General features: G+C 41.0%; 1 protein-coding gene across 7 annotated transcripts in view; it reads right to left on the bottom strand.

The window, feature by feature from the left end:
• The window catches only part of Opa1 (OPA1, mitochondrial dynamin like GTPase), an 83,847-nt gene that overhangs the window by 25,539 nt on the left and 40,242 nt on the right, over window positions 1-18,066 (bottom strand). For all 7 annotated transcript variants that reach the window (XM_006522656.4, XM_006522655.3, XM_006522654.4 and 4 more), the window contains 7 exons: window positions 17,056-17,208; window positions 16,710-16,818; window positions 16,045-16,124; window positions 11,985-12,125; window positions 8,776-8,892; window positions 7,870-7,963; window positions 7,395-7,505 (listed from right to left, as the gene is read on the bottom strand). In XM_006522656.4, the coding sequence (XP_006522719.2) occupies window positions 7,395-7,505; window positions 7,870-7,963; window positions 8,776-8,892; window positions 11,985-12,125; window positions 16,045-16,124; window positions 16,710-16,818; window positions 17,056-17,208 (805 nt within the window). The remainder of the gene's footprint in view (window positions 1-7,394; window positions 7,506-7,869; window positions 7,964-8,775; window positions 8,893-11,984; window positions 12,126-16,044; window positions 16,125-16,709; window positions 16,819-17,055; window positions 17,209-18,066) is intronic.

Here is an 18,066-nt window from a genome sequence, read left to right as displayed (position 1 = left end):
GCATTCTTTCTGTTCAATTACACAACCATGGCAGTAGCTAAGTATGCTTTTAATCACTGAGGGAAGGCAAGTAAGCAGGTAGGAGGAAAAATATTGGTTTAGGTGACACAGTAATGACCTAGAAGGCGTAAGAAAAAGAGGGACACAGCCTTCTGCGCTAGAAGCGAGGAAAGGTGAAACAGTATTGGAGCCAAAGAAACAGCAAGAGGGCTGAGAGAGAAGTGAGCCTGGGCCATCGCAGCCCCGACTGCTCATGCCTTCTGCCCTACTACTCTGTCCCTTGCTTCCCTTCTTTTTATTTATGCATATGTGCAAGTGCCTGCATGCCTGTGTGTGCACCATTTGTGTGTCTGGGGCCAGAGGAGAGTGCTGGAGCTCAAGTTCCAGCAGTCGGGAGCTGCCTGATCTGGGTGCTTGGAACTAAACCTGGGTCCTTTGGAGAACAATCAAGAGTCATCTCTCTAGTTCCCTCTTTTCTTTACCCCCTCTGGACCTAGGTACTAAAACTCAACGTCACTCCTTTCTTTAAATTTTGTTAAAACTGATTGCTTTTGTTAAATCTAACAAAATTGACTTGCTACCACATTTGGAATTCAAAGGACTTAACAAATTTGTGACCATCACATACACTTTCAGAAAAAGTCATTTGGCTATTCTGTCCCAATTAATGAAGAGAAAACTGCCTTGCTGTGAATAGAAGAATGCTGCAGGATATGCTGGGGTGGGGAGGTGGTGAGTGGCAAGAATCACAGGGAATTTTCATGCACTTTAGGCTCCACATTGAGAATAGGAAAGTGTTGTGGGGTGGTTTCAGTCCCCATGCTCCAGGTCCACTGATCTCATCTGTGACAGTAGCAGGTGCCAGAGAAGAGGAGAAATACAAAGTAGTCAACAGAAATTAAATCTCAGACTCACATGACATTCTTCCTCTCTGAACACAGTAAAATAAAAACACTCCAGCTAACTATGTTTCTGTTAGCTATGTCCTACCTGCTTTTAAATTTAGATTTAAAGTGGCATGAAGAAATTCTTACAACTATCCTATAAACTAGGACGGTGTTTGGGTCACTGAAAGCATCTTTGTAGACATAGGAGGCTTTGCTAGGTTTCTAATCGTGGCCTTGCAAATGAAGTACTCATCTGTTGCTTCCCGTGTGTCATCGTCATTTTAAAATAAACAAATGCATCTGTTTTCTGACATTCAATAATATTAACCATGGTGAGCAGAGTTCTCATAGTAAGCATGACTTCTGTGGCTGAATATCTGGTAATTCAGAGGAAAAAACCCCTTCATATCTGTAGTCTCTATAGCCAAGTTTTATAGTCACAAGTGAGTGTCACACAGCCAAAGATACAAAGGTTGTATCTTTGCTTCTTTTCTAATTATCACGAGAAAGCACAGGATGGCGGATAAGAGGAGGCTGGGAACGTGAAGAAACACAAAGAGGAGCCTGAACAGCATTGTATGTGCTCAAGAGAAACAAACTCTAAGTTTCCAGCAACAATTGCTTGCTGTCTGGGAGATGCTCAGGCATCAAACAATAAAGAACAGTCAACAGAGGCAAGAGGCTTCGCACGCTGCTGCTCTCCTGCTCTTTAATCCCTCTGAGCTCTGGTAAAAAGGCCAGCTGTTGCCACCTCGTGTAGGGTAGAGGCAGTCAGCAGAGCAGATTAACTGGGGGTGGGGAAAGGGGATATTGCAAAATTCCAAATTAACAGCCACTTTGATTTCACTGCTTTTAACACAAACACTATACAACTACACCATCACAATAAGTCTGCACAATGACAGCTAGAGTTTATTGTTTTTATATTTCATATATTTTATGTTCATATTTGTAAATATGAAGAAATATACAGAAACTTGGTAGAGAACATTTCAACACTCTTAATCCTGCTCAACAAAACCCCAAAAGTTAGAATGACAGCCAGTTAAAAGGGAAAGGGTTGGTGTATTTAATTGCTGGACGTTAGGACTCAGGTATGAACACAACACACTGAAGAGCTCTTTACTTTGGGGCCTGGGGCTGTGGTTCAGCTGGGAGAGTTTGCTGAGCATAGGCAAAGCCCTGATGGATTGGGCCTGGAACCCTTGTTCCAAGCACTTAGTAGGTGGGAGCAAGTTGAGCACGAAGTTCAAGGTCTTAGATACACAGAGAGCTTGAGACCAGCAAGGGGAGAAACATCCAGGTTTTGGGCACCTCTGATTAGAGTGGGACCTGGCAGTCTGGAGAAAGTTTACCGGTCAAATAAAGACAGGCTTCCTTCAGTTCATCTATTGACTTCATATGCATGACTTCAGCATGCGTATGGTGTTTCTTTGGGTGTTTTCAGACTGAAAGCCTCAGTTCCAAAGCTCCTGCTCTGGCGGGAAGGACTAAGGATGAGAAGATCACTGCTGATACCGGGGACAGTCTCTCTGACATAGCACTATGTACACATCCCAACACAAAGGGTAATTACATGTATACAGTTATACTTTCCAATGCCTTGAGTTTTGTCCTCTAATAAATTAAAAAAAAATCATCAGATACTATGTGTTTCTAAGTCTCCGTTTTTTATTCTGACAAAAATAACTATCGTTACTCCACAGGGGGGACCCTAAGGAGAACGTATGGAAGGCAGTCTCCATGCTCTAGACAAGTACACAAATATCAGCTCACACCATGAACAACTTCATATTTTGCACAGAGCTAGAAGCCTGTATTATAAGCAGGAAAAGAATCCTTTCTCAGAACAAGCTGTCTAAATAAATGATTGCAACCATCCCTTTAACTCCTGGCTATCAATGAGTATGCATATACAAGAAATAAAAGTATAGCTCGAAGCCAGGCGGTGGTGGCACACACCTTTAATCTTAGCACTCTGAAGGTAGAGGTAGGTGGATCTCTGAGCTACAGGACAGCCAGCATATTTCCAAAACAACAACAAAATATAACTTGGGTCTCTCAGTGGACACAAGTTAAGAAAAGCATCTCACCACGTACTAAGGAAACTTGACCAGTGTTACTAGTGCACAGGGATTAACATTTCCAAAGTGGGGAAAACAGAACAGATCTCAGAATGTTAGCACTCTTTTTTAATATGGTGACAATAATAAAATCAAACATTATAGAAAGGACAACTTTTGCCACCTGGAAGAAAGTAATTTTTTTTACATTTTTATTCTTTTTCCAGTTTATTATTAGGTATTTTCTTCATTCACATTTCAAATGCTATCCCCAAAGCCCCCTATACCCTCTTCCCACCCTGCTGCCCTATCCACCCACTCCCACTTCTTGGCCCTGGTGTTCCCCTGTACTGGGGCATATAAAGTTTGCAAGACCAAGGGGCTCTTCCTAATGATGGCCGACTAGGGCAAGAAAGTAATTTTAATAGAACTTTATTTTGATAGGCACACTACTAAAAATTTCATAGGTAGGAGCTGGAGAGTTGTTGGTTCAGTGGTTAAGAGTACTGAATGCTCTTCCAGAGGTCCTGAGTTCCAATGCCAGCAACCACATGGTGGCTCACAATCATCTATAATAGGATCCAATGCTCTCTTCTGGCATGCACACTAACACACATGAAATACATAAATCTTAAAAAAATTCACATGCAATCCAAATAGCCACCTTCACAGCTGGTTCTCCACTTAGACCCTAGAATCTGTTGAGCTTGCTCTGATTACAGAATCAAGATTCTCATGAAAGTCACCCAGGCTGTTTATACGCTGCGGGAGGGAACTGTAGCTAGAACCGCAGCAGGAGGATGAGCTCAAGTGTCACCATGAGGTGCTCTGTCACAGAGGATGTCCGTGAATCCCATTTTCTGTGTTTCCACATGACACTGATCTTGTATTAGCTAGAAACATAAACTTTTTTCTTTTCCTGTTTCATCATAAAACAAAAACCACCTGGCTACAGAAAAGCTGTAACAACACTACAAAACCATCATCTCTCTAGAAACAGTTACCGTGATTAGGCTTCATCATATCTAAATGTTGATGTGTACAGCTGGAAGCAACCTGTATTTCCTTAAATAAGTCACAACTGAATAGTCATGCCTTTGAAACCAACACAGATACACAGATACAGTGCTTCCCAGGGACACAGACTGCATTCCTGACTGGTTGTGTTCAATCTGGACTACTGTTTCAGTCTTGTCTTGTCTTTGATGTACCCGATGCCCTCAGGTCAGCTATTCTGTAGGCAATATTTACCTGTGGTTTTTCTGATATACAGCCACATCTAAAGTCCTATATCTTTAGTAAAAATGCCAATCCATAAGGTGGCACAGGACTGTGACGACCACATGAATCAGGTGGTGACTGCTCAGATTTTTCCATGATGTAGTTACCTTTTAAAATAACAGGTATTTTCTTTTAAAACAATCTTAATAATAGGTCTTTTCTGTTGAGAATATTATGCGTAGTAAGATAAACATTCTATTCTTTACCACTAATTTCATCCTTCTCCCCATATAATTCCTAATTAGAGGATTTGTGTTTCGTTCAATAAGCTACACTATGTCACTGTCTCAGTTACCTGAGGTCTGCCCAGTTGCAGTGTCAAACAGTGCCTGTGTTGTGTGATAACGACACATCACATGTCAAATACATCCTTATTTCTTACTCTAAAGAGTTCCAGGTGTATCCTGTCCTTCCCATGCTCCAGCTATCAACACCAATGTGTGTCCAAGAGTCTTGACTTCTGTTAACAAGCTTCCTGACAAAGACGTGGGCTTTATTCCCATTTCTTTGTTCTTCCTAACTGTATCTTGTTTTTCTTTGGTAGAGATGACACACTACTTATAACTGCACTTCAATGAACAATTAGTTGGTAAATATCCAAAGTGATGAATGACTAAAAACCAGGTAAATTAATGACTGGCAAAACATGAATGTTACCAACATTTTAGTAAACTCTACATGACACCATTATTCACAATTCTGAACTTATACTTAAATTTCTCTACTGCATAGTATAAATCCCTATGCTATACCCCAAATGACTCTGCAATACTAGAAACCTTGTTCCCTACCACACAGCCGTGACTAATAAAGCTAGAGAGCAGTCTGGCTGGAAGCATCCCTGACTCTCTTCCCAGTCCCCAGCCCTGAGAGAAGCAGGACGGAAAGGGGCGCTCAGGACTTTAAAGCACGGGCAGTCATGGCTCATCTCCATTACTGTGACCAATGACGCTGAGTCATGGGTTGAACCCCTGCTTTTAAGGACATTATTTGGAACATTAACACCATAACTCTATTTGCACAAAAGTCACAAATCACTTCAAGGGGGTCTTATGACTGCTTATTTAGGAAAATCTCCAGAACATGGAACTTGGCTTGGCAGACCACATATCTGAGCTAGTAATATACTTTCTTTAAATAATCAAATTACAACTGGAGAGTAATGAGAGTGTGCAGGCTCTATTATAAGACAAAAAAACCACATTATTTTTCGGTCACTTAAAAATATAGAAGCTGGTAAAATTCATTGAATTAATTCAGCCTGATAGCTATATCCCAAGGGACACAGAAATTATCTACACTAAGCATGGAATTGTAAGCTAGGAACTTCCAAGTGCTTGCTGAATGGCCTTCCTATGGATCGCCACAACAGGCATCCTACCAGTACCGAAGCTTCGTGGGGCTTGAGGATTCCTTATGTAAGATACAACAGACAAAGAGTGAAGCAGGCTTGCATACAGGGCTTCTGTAGCAGCACAAACTTAACTATGCTTCCAAAGAGGCAGGAAACAGTCAAATATGACAGAAATGAAATTATTAAGATGAGATGTATACATTTAAAAAAGAAAGGAAGAAAGAATAAAGCAAGAGTGCCAAGAGAAAGCAATGGGAGCTCAGATAACCCGGAAGAGAAAGCCAGGATGAGGCGGTGCAGGTGGAAAAGGGCGAGCAGGGCTGAGGCACAGGCAACACCAGGGAAACCTGCCTGGCTCTTCTGGATATGTTTGTGACTGACTACAGAACTATAAACTCAACTTAAAAACTGCTCCCAACCTTGAAATCCTTCTTCCTACTCAGTGTTTATTTTCTTTCTTGTCAGAAAACATATACATTTAAGTATACTCTGAAATGAAAAAGTTTCATAAGCTCAAAGAAGGGACACTTATAATTAGCTAGACTCAGAAGTGCTGACTACCAAGAGTTATATAATAATGTTAATGCATCTCTGATCACCTTGGGCTCTCAAAGATCCAAGCAAGCATCCATGCTAGTAAGTTACCAGCATCTAAGAGCCAAACATGCTTCCAACAAAGCAAGGTTGTGGGTGGGATGCTATAGGCCTAAAGCCCAAGCAGAGCTATCAGGGTGATGGCAGCCTGGTCCCACGATGCACATCTGTGTGGGATAGGCTGATGTAGGGTGTTGGAGTGCAAGCATGATGAAGAGAGAGTTTCCAGGAAAGCCAAGTCTGGCTTCAGAGGAGAGGAACCCCAGGAGATGGGTAAGGGGAAAAATATGGGAAAGATGAGATGCAGAGACCCCTGACACAAAGGTCAGATCATGAACTCGGGGAAAGGAGTTTCTAAAGATCAGCCTCTGACAGGATGCCACAGCGTGTGAAGAGGACATGGCGCAGAGTGAGGCACTGTGGTGGTGGTCTGGTGTAAGACAGCTAAGATTCCAAGCTGGGTGAGAAGAACATTTGTGTAATGGGGGCAGCAGCAAAGTTTGGTTATACATTTAGAGGACTGATCAAAATATAATTGGGCTAAGGATTCTGGAAGTCAGTTCCATGCTGTTAGGATTACAAGTATAGAAAAGAGCAAAGTCAAGAACAAACCAGCAGAACTGGGTACAACCTGGAACAGTGAGCATCTACTTAAGTCTTCAATAGATACAGAAAATTAGGAGTAGGTATGCACATGTACACACGCGCGCGCGCGCGCGCGCGCACACACACACACACACACACACACACACACACACACACACACACACACCTTCTACTGAGAAGACCCAAGAACTCATACTCACTAACAAGTATATATAGTTCTTAGACCTTGATTTCTAAATATCATTCTAAAACAAAAAAAGGAAGGAAGAAAGTAAGTAAGTAGTTAAGTAAGCTTTGTTAGGGAATGAGCCGGAACATTGTGTGATGTGGTAGGATAACACCTACCACTAAGAGATGAATGAGGTCTAAGGATTAGCTACAGTGACACTCTGATTTTGCCAGTTGCTAGGAGAAAAATCTTTATTCCTAGGAAACACACATTCAAGTATTTGGAAGTGATAAGATTTTAGGTCAATGTCTTATTTTAACAATGCAGAACAAAACCAGTTCTTCCTAGGTAGCTGTAAGTTTTCTTTAAGCTTGCGATTGAATGGGAGACATGAAGATGCGGATGGGGTCCAGGAAGCCGGGGTAGGAGAAAATACTTACTGAGATCTTCTGCCAGCTGAACTCGTTTGCCAGTGAGCAATTTAACCTTCTTCTCACCGTCTTCTGCAAAATCTTCTAATACCTCTTTAACGTTTTTCTCTAGTCGCCTAACTGTTCAGAGTAAATAAAAACCCAGAAGAGCAGTGTTCATGAACTGAATGAGAACTAAGCATCCCACGTTAGTTATTCCCTTGAATTTACACTTCCCATTCTCTAGTACATTTATCAGCATCAATCTTACCCACAGTCTGAGGATGACGTGTTCTCAAGCCATAACAGACAGACATACAAACTTCAAAACCACCAAGTAGTGCTCAGGACGCCTGTCTTTTTATTTTAACTTTAATGGAAGTAGATTTGTAGCATCTTTTATCCCTATAATTTTCTAATTGTAATTTAATTTTTAATTAATATTTCAAAGCAAGTTATGATTCTAAGGTTTTTCTAATCAATCTGTTTTTTAGGAGTTTCTTACCTTCAGTGTTTGTAAGCTGCTGCCTTAATGTATTGGCAGTGATAGCGAGCATGCGCTGTATTCGCCAAAACAGGACCACGTCATTGCATTCCAGCTGCAGTGGTAAGCCGTTAAGAAGATCAGATGAAAATGTAGAAACAAAGCCTATGTTAATTATGTAGAACATATTTCCTAAGGTTTAGTAAAAATATCAGTGCTTATCTAACACACATATGCACACATACACACACACATACATACATACATACATACACACACACACACACACACACACACACACACACACAAACATATACATTATTTCTTTTGAGCTGAAATAAACTCAGAAAAGCACTTAGAAACTTCAGTTTAGTAACAACATAGATTAGCAGAGCTTTTCAAGGGCTATTTTAAAACATTTTTCTTTATGAGAAAATGTCAAAAGACATAAGTCTGCTGCCACCTAGGGGTTACTTTAAAAGGTATGAGAGCTATGCCCTTTACAAGAACTTAGAGTTCTTTTAGAGAAAGCAAGATTTCAGTGATGTGAGAAAATAATTATGACACAAAAAAGTGCATCGTAAAGTAGTATTACTATACAGTCTCCAGGGCACATGCCAATGGCTATGCTATACACACATCCTCCTCTTATATATAAACACAAAACTGTTTCCAGCTACTCTGGGGTACAAGAGACTGTCTCTCCACATTCTTACAGCTCCTGAGGATACGCACAGAAGTCAGTTACTGCTAAACTGGTAAATCTCTAACAAGATAAAAAGTTATTCTTTATAAGTTACACACTCTTTTCTTCCAGATGCTCAAGGGCTTAAAATTCATAGTAAAACTGAAGTTTACTTTTTACCATCTTTCATCAATTATTATTAAAATTAATTAATTAATTAATTAATTTATTTGAAACCTCACCTCAGAATCTATAAAATGCCTCTGGTAGTAATAAAAACCTCTGCGACAAAGGTTACAATGATTTAGAGCTGTTTTTAAGAAATGTCTTCTATAAACTTGATGCCAAGTATCCTTAATCTAAAATGAGAAAAGAAAAAAAACCAATGTTATAATAGATGTTGTTGAGCACTAAAAGTTACTTGTATACAAGATTTACTTTGAAAAGTTAACTGAAAGGCAGATCTTCAAGTTCGAGGCCAACGTGGTCTACACATCGAGTTGCAGGGCAGAGAGAAGTCCTGGCTCAAACAACAAAACAAACAGAAAAGGACTGTTGCCCAGCAGTGGTGGTGCACTCCATTAATCCCAGCATGACTGAGGCAGAGGCAGGTGGGTTTGAGGCTAGCCTGGTCCACAAAGAAATGCTGTCTTAAAAAAAGAGTTAATTGAAAGCAATAGCTTTAAGTGCACTTACATAATTTTTAAAGTCAGGTATTAGATTTATTAGTTTACATGCTTCAAAATCTACAAAGTTCTAAGTAAGCATGTAGCTACATTCAAAGTGTATTCATTCACTGTACAGAGTAGGTTGGTAAGGGATGATCTTTGCCTAGCTAGCAATGGGGAAGCCAAGGTAAGAAGAGTATGAAAGCCTCGTCTAAGGGCAGAGTTAGGACCTGGACGCTGGTCTCAGACTGTGCACACCAGCTGACAACAGTCAGGAAGCAATGCTTTCTATTAAGTTGCACGGTTAGCACAACAGTACCTCTGTGGCACTACAGTCCTGTCAGAGCATGTACTGTTTGTAATATCCAGTAACAACAATAATGCTAGTAGGCCAAACAAATACCAATCCCATCCAGGAGATGGCGAAAGCTTGAGTTATTGCAATTGAGTTACCAATTACTCAATTAAAGGGAGCAGTATGGGTAACACAATCCAACTGCTGAGAAGCCACACCCCCTGACATCCCATATTTTTATATTGAACAAAATGTAACTAGAAAAAAAACAAACTGAGACTTTGTTTGCAGAAAGTAGCAACCTATTGCACTCTACTCCCAAGAGAAAACCACCACTGCATTACCCTAAGTGTCAGGAAACTAGAAGTGTCAAAGCACACAGAGCTGAGCATTCCTGCCCTGACTCACATGGGGCCCAGACTGTTTTGCAGATGTGAGTTTTGGGTGGGATGATCTTGTAATATTTACATAGACATCTTGGGGGCAGGATAAAGGTCTAAACACAAAATTCACTTACATATACCTTACACACATAGTCTAACAGTAATGATATGTACTACAATACCGTGTACCTGCATTTTGAATACTGCCACATGAAGAATGTTCTTGTGACATCAGGTCGGGGTGGACAAAGTTCCAGGTTTTGGAGCATTTCTATTTTCCTTTGTTGAAGTAGGGTGGGTGCTCAACTGGCATGGCCTTCCCCCACCCCCACAGGTTTCTCTGTGTAGCCCTGGCTGTCTTAGAACTTGATCTGTAGACCAGGCTGGTCTCAAACTCACCATGCCTAGCTGCATGAACTTTTAATAATGAGAGTTGGGACCACGCAGACAAATTAGATCTATATCCAACTAAAAGTCTCATGTTCAATTTATAGATAATGTAACACGTACAGCAGCTTAAGTACTTAGGTTCTTAGCAGGTTTCTTGACTTGACCTCAGGCAGAATGTAAAGTGAGCCCAGAGACATGCAAGCAGGGGTCTGTAACAGTAACCACAGTGGCACAGGAGATTTCCAGGCTGCTTTCCTCACTGGATTCCTTTTTCTAATTGGGTTTCACATAAACTTTTTTTTCTTTATTTTAAAGATTTATTTATTTTTATTTATGTGAACAGGTGTTTTGCTTCTGTGTATGCATGTGTGTGCGCCACATGCGTGCTGGGCCTGCAGAGGCTGTCAGATACTCTGGAACTGGAGTTACGGATCATAGTTAGATGATTCCAGGAACCAGACCCAGGTCTTCTGTGAGAACAAGTGTTCTTAACTGCTGAGCCGCCTCTCCAGCCCTTAAGTTAACCTTTAAAAATTTTCAGTCCACTATATTTGCTGTTGCTGGGTGGCAGTGGTGCACACACTCAGGAGGCAGAGGCAAATGGTTTTTATGAGTTTGATGCCAGCTTGGTCTACAGAGTGAGTTCCAGGGCACCTAGGGGTATTTAGCCAGGGGTACAAAAAACAAAACAAAGCAAAACAAAAAACAAACAAACAAACAAAAAAAAAACCAGCCCAAAATCCAAAAAAACTCTGCAAATAAGCATTATGAAGCTAAGAAAAAGGCTGGCCTAACACGCAGAATTTGTTCTCATAGTTCTCATCAGGAATGAGGAAAGTGAGATAGGATCCAATTCAATAAAACATTAAAATGCATGTTTCCCCCTAAATCTACTTGTACCTAATTGAGCTACATTGATTGCAAACATTGTAATTACCTATGTTGCTGGGAATGGTGGCATGCCCCTTTAATCTTGGCACAGAACTTAGGTGACTCTGAGTTTGTGGCCAGCTTGGCCTACGTAGTGAGTTCTAGGACATCCAAGGCTATATAGTGAGACCTTATCTAAAACAAACAAACAAACAAACAAACAACTCCCCCATTCCCCCAGCACACATAAATATCAGTCTATGTGAACAGGCCATATATAGATAAAAGTGAATTGCTGTCCTCTAAAACTGTAAAACGGAGCTGAGGCAAGGTCTGGATGCCTTTCATCCCTTCTGTAGGAACCCTAATTTCTAAATCTGGATTTATGGAGTCCCCCTGTAAAAAGCAAATGGAAGCTAAGCTTGCTCTTCTTCATAGACTTGAAATGACTATCATTAAGGCAGTAAATGTGCACGTTGAACACAGTAGAACTCAGCACTCAGATCTCTCTGTAACCCATCAGAGGCAGGACTACTGCATTGCAAGGCGCACAGATTCAGAAAGCTGACCTCCATCCCCTTTCCTTCTCTGAGGAAGAGCTTGTCTAGAGTCCTATCCAGTGTCACTTTGTAGCAGAGGATGACCTTTCAGCTCCTGCCTCCAGATCCCAAGGGTTGCACCTGTCACCACATCACCTTGTCCATGGTACTTCTTGCTTTTTGTTTTGGTACTTTTGGAAAAAAATTTTTTTGAGTTGAGGTTTGAACCCAGGGTTTTGTGGTTGCTAGACAAGCAATCTACCTCTAAGCCAAATCACCAACTCTTTGATAGTATTTCTTTCTTACCAAGCTTGGATCGACTTCCACTCCTCGAGACTCCAGGTTCTTCCGGACTGTGGTAATCTCATCACTTGCCAGGTAAGCTGGGTGCTCATCATTAACCTTCAGCATCTTCTCCAACTCGTTCTTGGTTTCGTTGTGAACACACTTTAACAAGTTAAAAGAAGGTGGGTGAGACAGCTCAAACTTCGCACTTGTGAAAAGAGGCCCGGTTTAATAAATGTATTACTACTGCATTACTACTGTTAATTACAGTAAGATATAAACTAGGAGGCTTAGGAGCATAGCCACTGGTTCTTATGAATGCTTAGCCCTAGAATCTTACTTGTGGCACAGTGTTTTATTGATGAAATCAAAGCACTAGGCTCCTTAGGACAGACTTTTATTCTTGACTGTAGAGTATACTTTTTGTGTAAGAAAAGGTGTCTATGTGTGCCCATGTGGGAAAACGCAATATTCTATAAATGCCTGTAAGGACTTAGACTTTGTGAAGTGTTTCTGTTGTAACCAATGAAATATCAAGTGAGTAGTTTGATGCTATTTGAAAGAAGCTCTCCCACTAAAGAAATCATACTTCAAACTATTCCTGAAGTACTCCACTTCAGCCTCTTCTTTGCAATGTATTCATCTCAGCAAGGAAGAAAACATACACTCGAGTTTCAAAATAAGACTCTTACTTTGGCCAACTCAGTTTATCTCATTATTTTTCAATCTTTTATTCTGACATGGATGATAAAAGACATGAGCTTCTTATCACTACTTAACATCAATAATCTGTAAGAGAACTCGCCTGGAATTGTATTTTGCAACTGACCAGCTGTGATAGAAAGTTAAGTTTCCCAGGCCATTCACACAGCTCTATTCTGTGCAGTATGCGTGGGAAGCAGGGCCCAAGATTTCACACCTACATTGCTATCATCACTGACCCAATGCTAAAACAACAACTCTTTCAAAGAAAACTTCTTTTTCATTTACCCTGGCTATCTGTTCCATCAAGACAGTGAGAATGTTTCACACAGTGGGATTTTCCTACAAAACTAAAGAAAGGTTACATAAAGGCATAAAATAGCATGGAAAACAAACAAAAACCCAACACACATTTATTTTTATATTGTGTGTGTGTGTTTGCCATCTGAGTGTGGGTGCCCACAGGCCAGAAGGCAACACAGAATTTCTGGAACATGGGTTCTGGGATCTAAACTCCAGAAGAGTGGAAAGGTCTCCTAACCACTGAGATATTATCTCCCAGTCCTGTGGGCTTCTCATCTTTAACAAAGGAAAATCTTTTCTTGCTAAGTCTTGCCATTCACGATGGCAGAGGAACTGCACACAGCTATCTAAACTGACCTGGGCTCCCTTCCAGCTCTTCTGAAGTATGCTTCCCACTGGCTCTCCTAGGTAAGAGGGACACAGGAGCACTCTTCAGTTGGGAGTGGAAGGATAGAAAGATTAGGGAAAGAGAACTGGATTTAGTCAAGGTTTAAAGGAAAAAGCAAAACTGATACACAAACCCTTCCCAGGTGATTCTGGTGTCCTTTCTCCTATATCTAAACCGTCAGCCTGAATCTTTCATACGCTGTCCCAAACCCAGGATAGAGGTAGGGTGAAGGCTTATCTAGGAAGGGCTTCCAGATTCCTCTTCTAGGTGCACAGATCCTTTGCAATGGCCTTGAAATAAATTTATTGCTTCTACAGGATTCTGGAGAAATCCACCTATGACCAGAGTTGTCGTATCTCTCTCTGTTTGCTTAGAAGTCTATGTACCAGAAGTTACTAGGTTGTTCAGGAGGCTCCCTGCCCAATGCTGATGGTATCTGCCATACACCAGGTATTTCTTTTTTCTTTTTTTTAAATTTTTTTTTCAAATTTATTTATTTAATGGATGAGTGCTCTGTTGCATATATATCCGCCTGCCTGAAGAGGGAGGGAATCATATCTCCCTAGAGATGGTTGTGAGCCACCATGTGGTTGCTGGGAATTGAACTTATGACCTCTGGAAGAGCAGCCAGTGCTCTTAACCACTGAGCCATCTCACCAGCCCCCACACCAGGTGTTTCTAATCAGTGTTTCTCCCTGTCTCCAGCCAGACTGGCATGACTGAGAGCCCTGCAAGCTCTTTTAGACAGACCTTTCTCAGCCCACCTGTACAGCAGTGAGAACAGACACCTGCTGACTAAGGGTCAAGTCACTTACTATAGGGAGCCAGTGAAACAAGAAGTGGGGACACTGGAAAAGCAGGGCTTCAATCATAGATTTCATTAATTTTATTTAAAATGTAAATAAAAACAAAGAAAAAAGGGTATGCTCTTTGGGAGTATTGGTTTCTCTTGTCCTCTTAATTTTTCCACATTTTAGCATCTTTTTTGCTAATTAAGAAGGTTCAGTGAACATAGGAAAAAACAGCAAGTAGACGGGATACCACCTCTTATTACGTTTATTTACTCATTTATATATATTGATTCTATATTCTATTTATGCACTTCCCTTTAAGAGCTGAACATCTTTAATCCCAGCTCTCAGAAGGCAGAGGCAGGCTGATCTCTAGGAGGCCAGCTTGGTCTACAGAACTAGTTCTAGGACAGCCAGGACTACACAGGGAAACCCAGTCTCAAACAAACAAACAAACAAACAAATAAACAGTCTGTAGAATGACACACATTTTTCTCCAGTTTCCCAATTTTTAAAGTTGTTTATAACTAGCTTTGCCACTTTGTTCTTCTGAAGTGCTCACTCAAAATTTACTGAAGGATAAGTTCTATCATACTTACTGTCTGAATTTTCATATTTAGTTTGTATGCACATTAACAAAAATTACTACAAAAATGTAAAATAGTTTAAATGTGCATGCAACAGAAAAATCCACAGAAAATATTAGAAAAAATTTGTATTCTTCCTAACCACAACTGTCACATATCCTTTGACTCTGTTTAATGTTTTTGTTTACAACTGCTCTTCATTTCAAAGGGTTTTATTTATTCTACCTTGTGTATACGTGTTTTGTTTGCATGTACATAATATGTGCACCATGTGAATGTCTGGTGTCCTCAGAGGCCAGAAGAGGAAGTCGGTTTCCTTGAACTAGCGTTACAGGTTGGGTGTGAGTTGGGTGTGAGCTGTGTCTTGGGTGCTGGGCACTGACTTACCCATGTTGTCCATAAGACAGCAAGTGCTTTAACTACTGAGTCACCTCTCTAGCCTAACTAGTCTACTGAGTCACCTCTCTAGCCTAACTAGTCTACTGAGTCATCTCTCTAGCCTAACTAGTCTACTGAGTCATCTCTCTAGCCTAACTAGTCTACTGAGTCATCTCTCTAGCCTAACTAGTCTACTGAGTCATCTCTCTAGCCTAACTAGTCTACTGAGTCATCTCTCTAGCCTAACTAGTCTACTGAGTCATCTCTCTAGCCTAACTAGTCTACTGAGTCATCTCTCTAGCCTAACTAGTCTACTGAGTCATCTCTCTAGCCTAACTAGTCTACTGAGTCATCTCTCTAGCCTAACTAGTCTTTTTTGAACCTCAATTAAGGCACTGAAATGAACAAAGCTGTCAACACAAAGGAAGTGCATTTTCTCTTTTTTAATCTTTTAATAAAACAGATTAACTGCATTTTAGAAAGGCTAATGTAACTAAAATTCTAAAGAATCTGGTAGAGCCATTAGAAGATTGTGTACACATGTAACATGTGTGGTCCTGGTGTATGTTTGAGTGATGTACATGTACACATGTGTGGCTGCTGTGGGCACATGCAGAGATCAGAGGAAGACATTAGGTGCCCTGTGCTGTTATTTGTCACCGTATTCCCTTAGGCAGGCTTTCCCAGGGAATCTGGAGCTAGGCTGGCAGCCAGTGGTCCCAGAGAGTCTCCTGTCTCCACCCCAGAGCCTTGTGGTAATAGGCATTCATGCAGCCGTGTCAGTCTTTTGGGGTAGCCTGCATCTCAGTAAGAGGCTGAAGCAGAATTTCTGTGTGTTTAAGGCCAGCCGGGTCTACAGAAAACCACAGCACCAAACCAGATAAACCATGAGCAAAATGTCAGCACAAGACCACAGGCATTTGTGTTCCTACCTGCTCTTGGGTCCGATTCTTCCAGTACATCCACCTCTTTTTCCAGTCTGGCCCAATCATGTTTTCAATAGCATTTTCAGCTACAAGAAAGATAAAAAATAATTCAGTAGGAATTTTATCGATTACCAAGGCTATGAATTATAATTAACAATGTTTACAAGTTATTAATAAATGCTGTATTAAAATGAAATTAGTTAAAATAAGGAAATAATTTATATGATTACTCTGGCATTAGTATGGCAAAAGTATGATAACTGTGTGGTTAAAAATCTATGAGAAGTTCAATTGTGTACAGAATTCCTTTGAGTGGGAATACATATAAATATCTGGTGTCTAACTTAATTAAACTGACAAAAAAAAATCCCACAAATAAATATTCAACTGTATTCAGGAAAAAGACTTTGAAATGTTAATTAAAATAAAAAAAATTAACTGAGTATCTGTTATATGATATATGTGCGGATTTGGACGTGCACACACCTCAGTGTATGAGTGGAGGTCAGAGGACAGCTTTTGGGAGTCTGTTCTCTGCTCTCACTGTGGGCTCCGGGAGCCAACCCAGACGATCGGCTTTCATGGCAAATGGTTTGCCCACTGAGTACCTTGCTGGCCCACTGCCTGTGTTTTACAGTGCTTACAACTCGAGAGCTCCCATCCCTACTCACTATCCTTGAGACGACCTTGAAGCGCCTCTTCCATGAAGTAAATGGCTGCATCCCACTGTTGCTTATCTGATATGGACCGGTCTTCCAAAGCATTGTGCTGAATAACCCTCTGAAATGGTTAGGGCAGAAAAACGAATTTATGTTCCACATGCCAGTAATTCATAAATATCAAACACAACAAATAACCGCTTAACAGTAGGTTACTCCCACAGAAAGGCAGCAGCTCCTTTTATTTGGCTGCATCTGTCAGTTTTTTATCAGACAAATAAAATGGAGTCTCTTGTGGCTAGAATTAAAGGCCGAGAAGCACCACGCTGGACTATGTAAGTTAGACAGAGCTGTATACCAAGCTATCCTCGGCAAAGTCGTTCCACTTGTGCCGCTTGATACTCTCCTCCTTCACAGCCTCCTTAAGTTTGTCAAATATGTCGTCGTGTTCCTTTCCTTTGGGTTCTGTCATGAAGCGGGAAAATTCCTCTTGTAGAGTCTCCCAGGCAACCTAGATATAAAAGAAATAGTTGTATTTATGTAGCTTATTCTTAGTAAATATGAAACAAGAAAAACTATCATAAAATCACGAAGCTATGATCAGGAAATGCTTGTTCACTGATAAATGCATGCACACTAAAAAAAAAGGCAGCATGGCTGGGCGCAGTGGCACCTTTAGTCCTGTCACTCTGGCAGCAGACAGAGGCAGGTGATCTCTGTTAGTTCAAGGCCAGCCTGGTCTACAGAGTGAGTTCCAGGACAGGTGAGGTAACACATAGAAGCACTGTTTAAAAATGCTGCCAATTTTAAAAACAGATTTCACAAACACACCTGTACCTCCAGTGCTTGCGAACAACTTGGAAATGATCAAGTCACACTTGCACAGGACGCCACTCGCTGAGCCGAGCAGGGTTGGCTCCTCTAGGTGACCCCTACACCCCGAGTCTGCCAACACATTTACTTCACTTATTTTAACCAATAACACATCTGAGCCTGCCTGCTGCTTCCACACAACTCCAAGCTGAAATGGTTACTCACTGAGTCCGTCATCTTTACATTTGTGCCTGTAAGCAAAGATTCCTACCAAGGCTTCAAGCACTAAAAGGTATTTATAAGCTTTGTGGTTCGGCTAACTTTTATTCATCTCAGCTGTGAAAGGCAGACCACAGGGCAAAAGTAATTACAAACTGAATGGACATCTAGATGGTGGGGTATGGGGTTTAGTTTTGCTTGCTGTACACTTGAGGCAAAGCCTCCCCAGAGTTAGGGTTACAGGCAGGCACCACCACACCCTGTGAAAGATGGGAATGAGCATATAGCTTCGTATCCTCAGCAGCTCCACTCCTTCCCTCAGCATAAAGCCCAGGGC

The sequence above is a fragment of the Mus musculus genome, chromosome 16 (assembly GCF_000001635.26).
Source record: "Mus musculus strain C57BL/6J chromosome 16, GRCm38.p6 C57BL/6J".
Lineage (NCBI taxonomy): Eukaryota > Metazoa > Chordata > Mammalia > Rodentia > Muridae > Mus > Mus musculus.
This window is presented reverse-complemented; position numbering and strand designations above follow the sequence as displayed.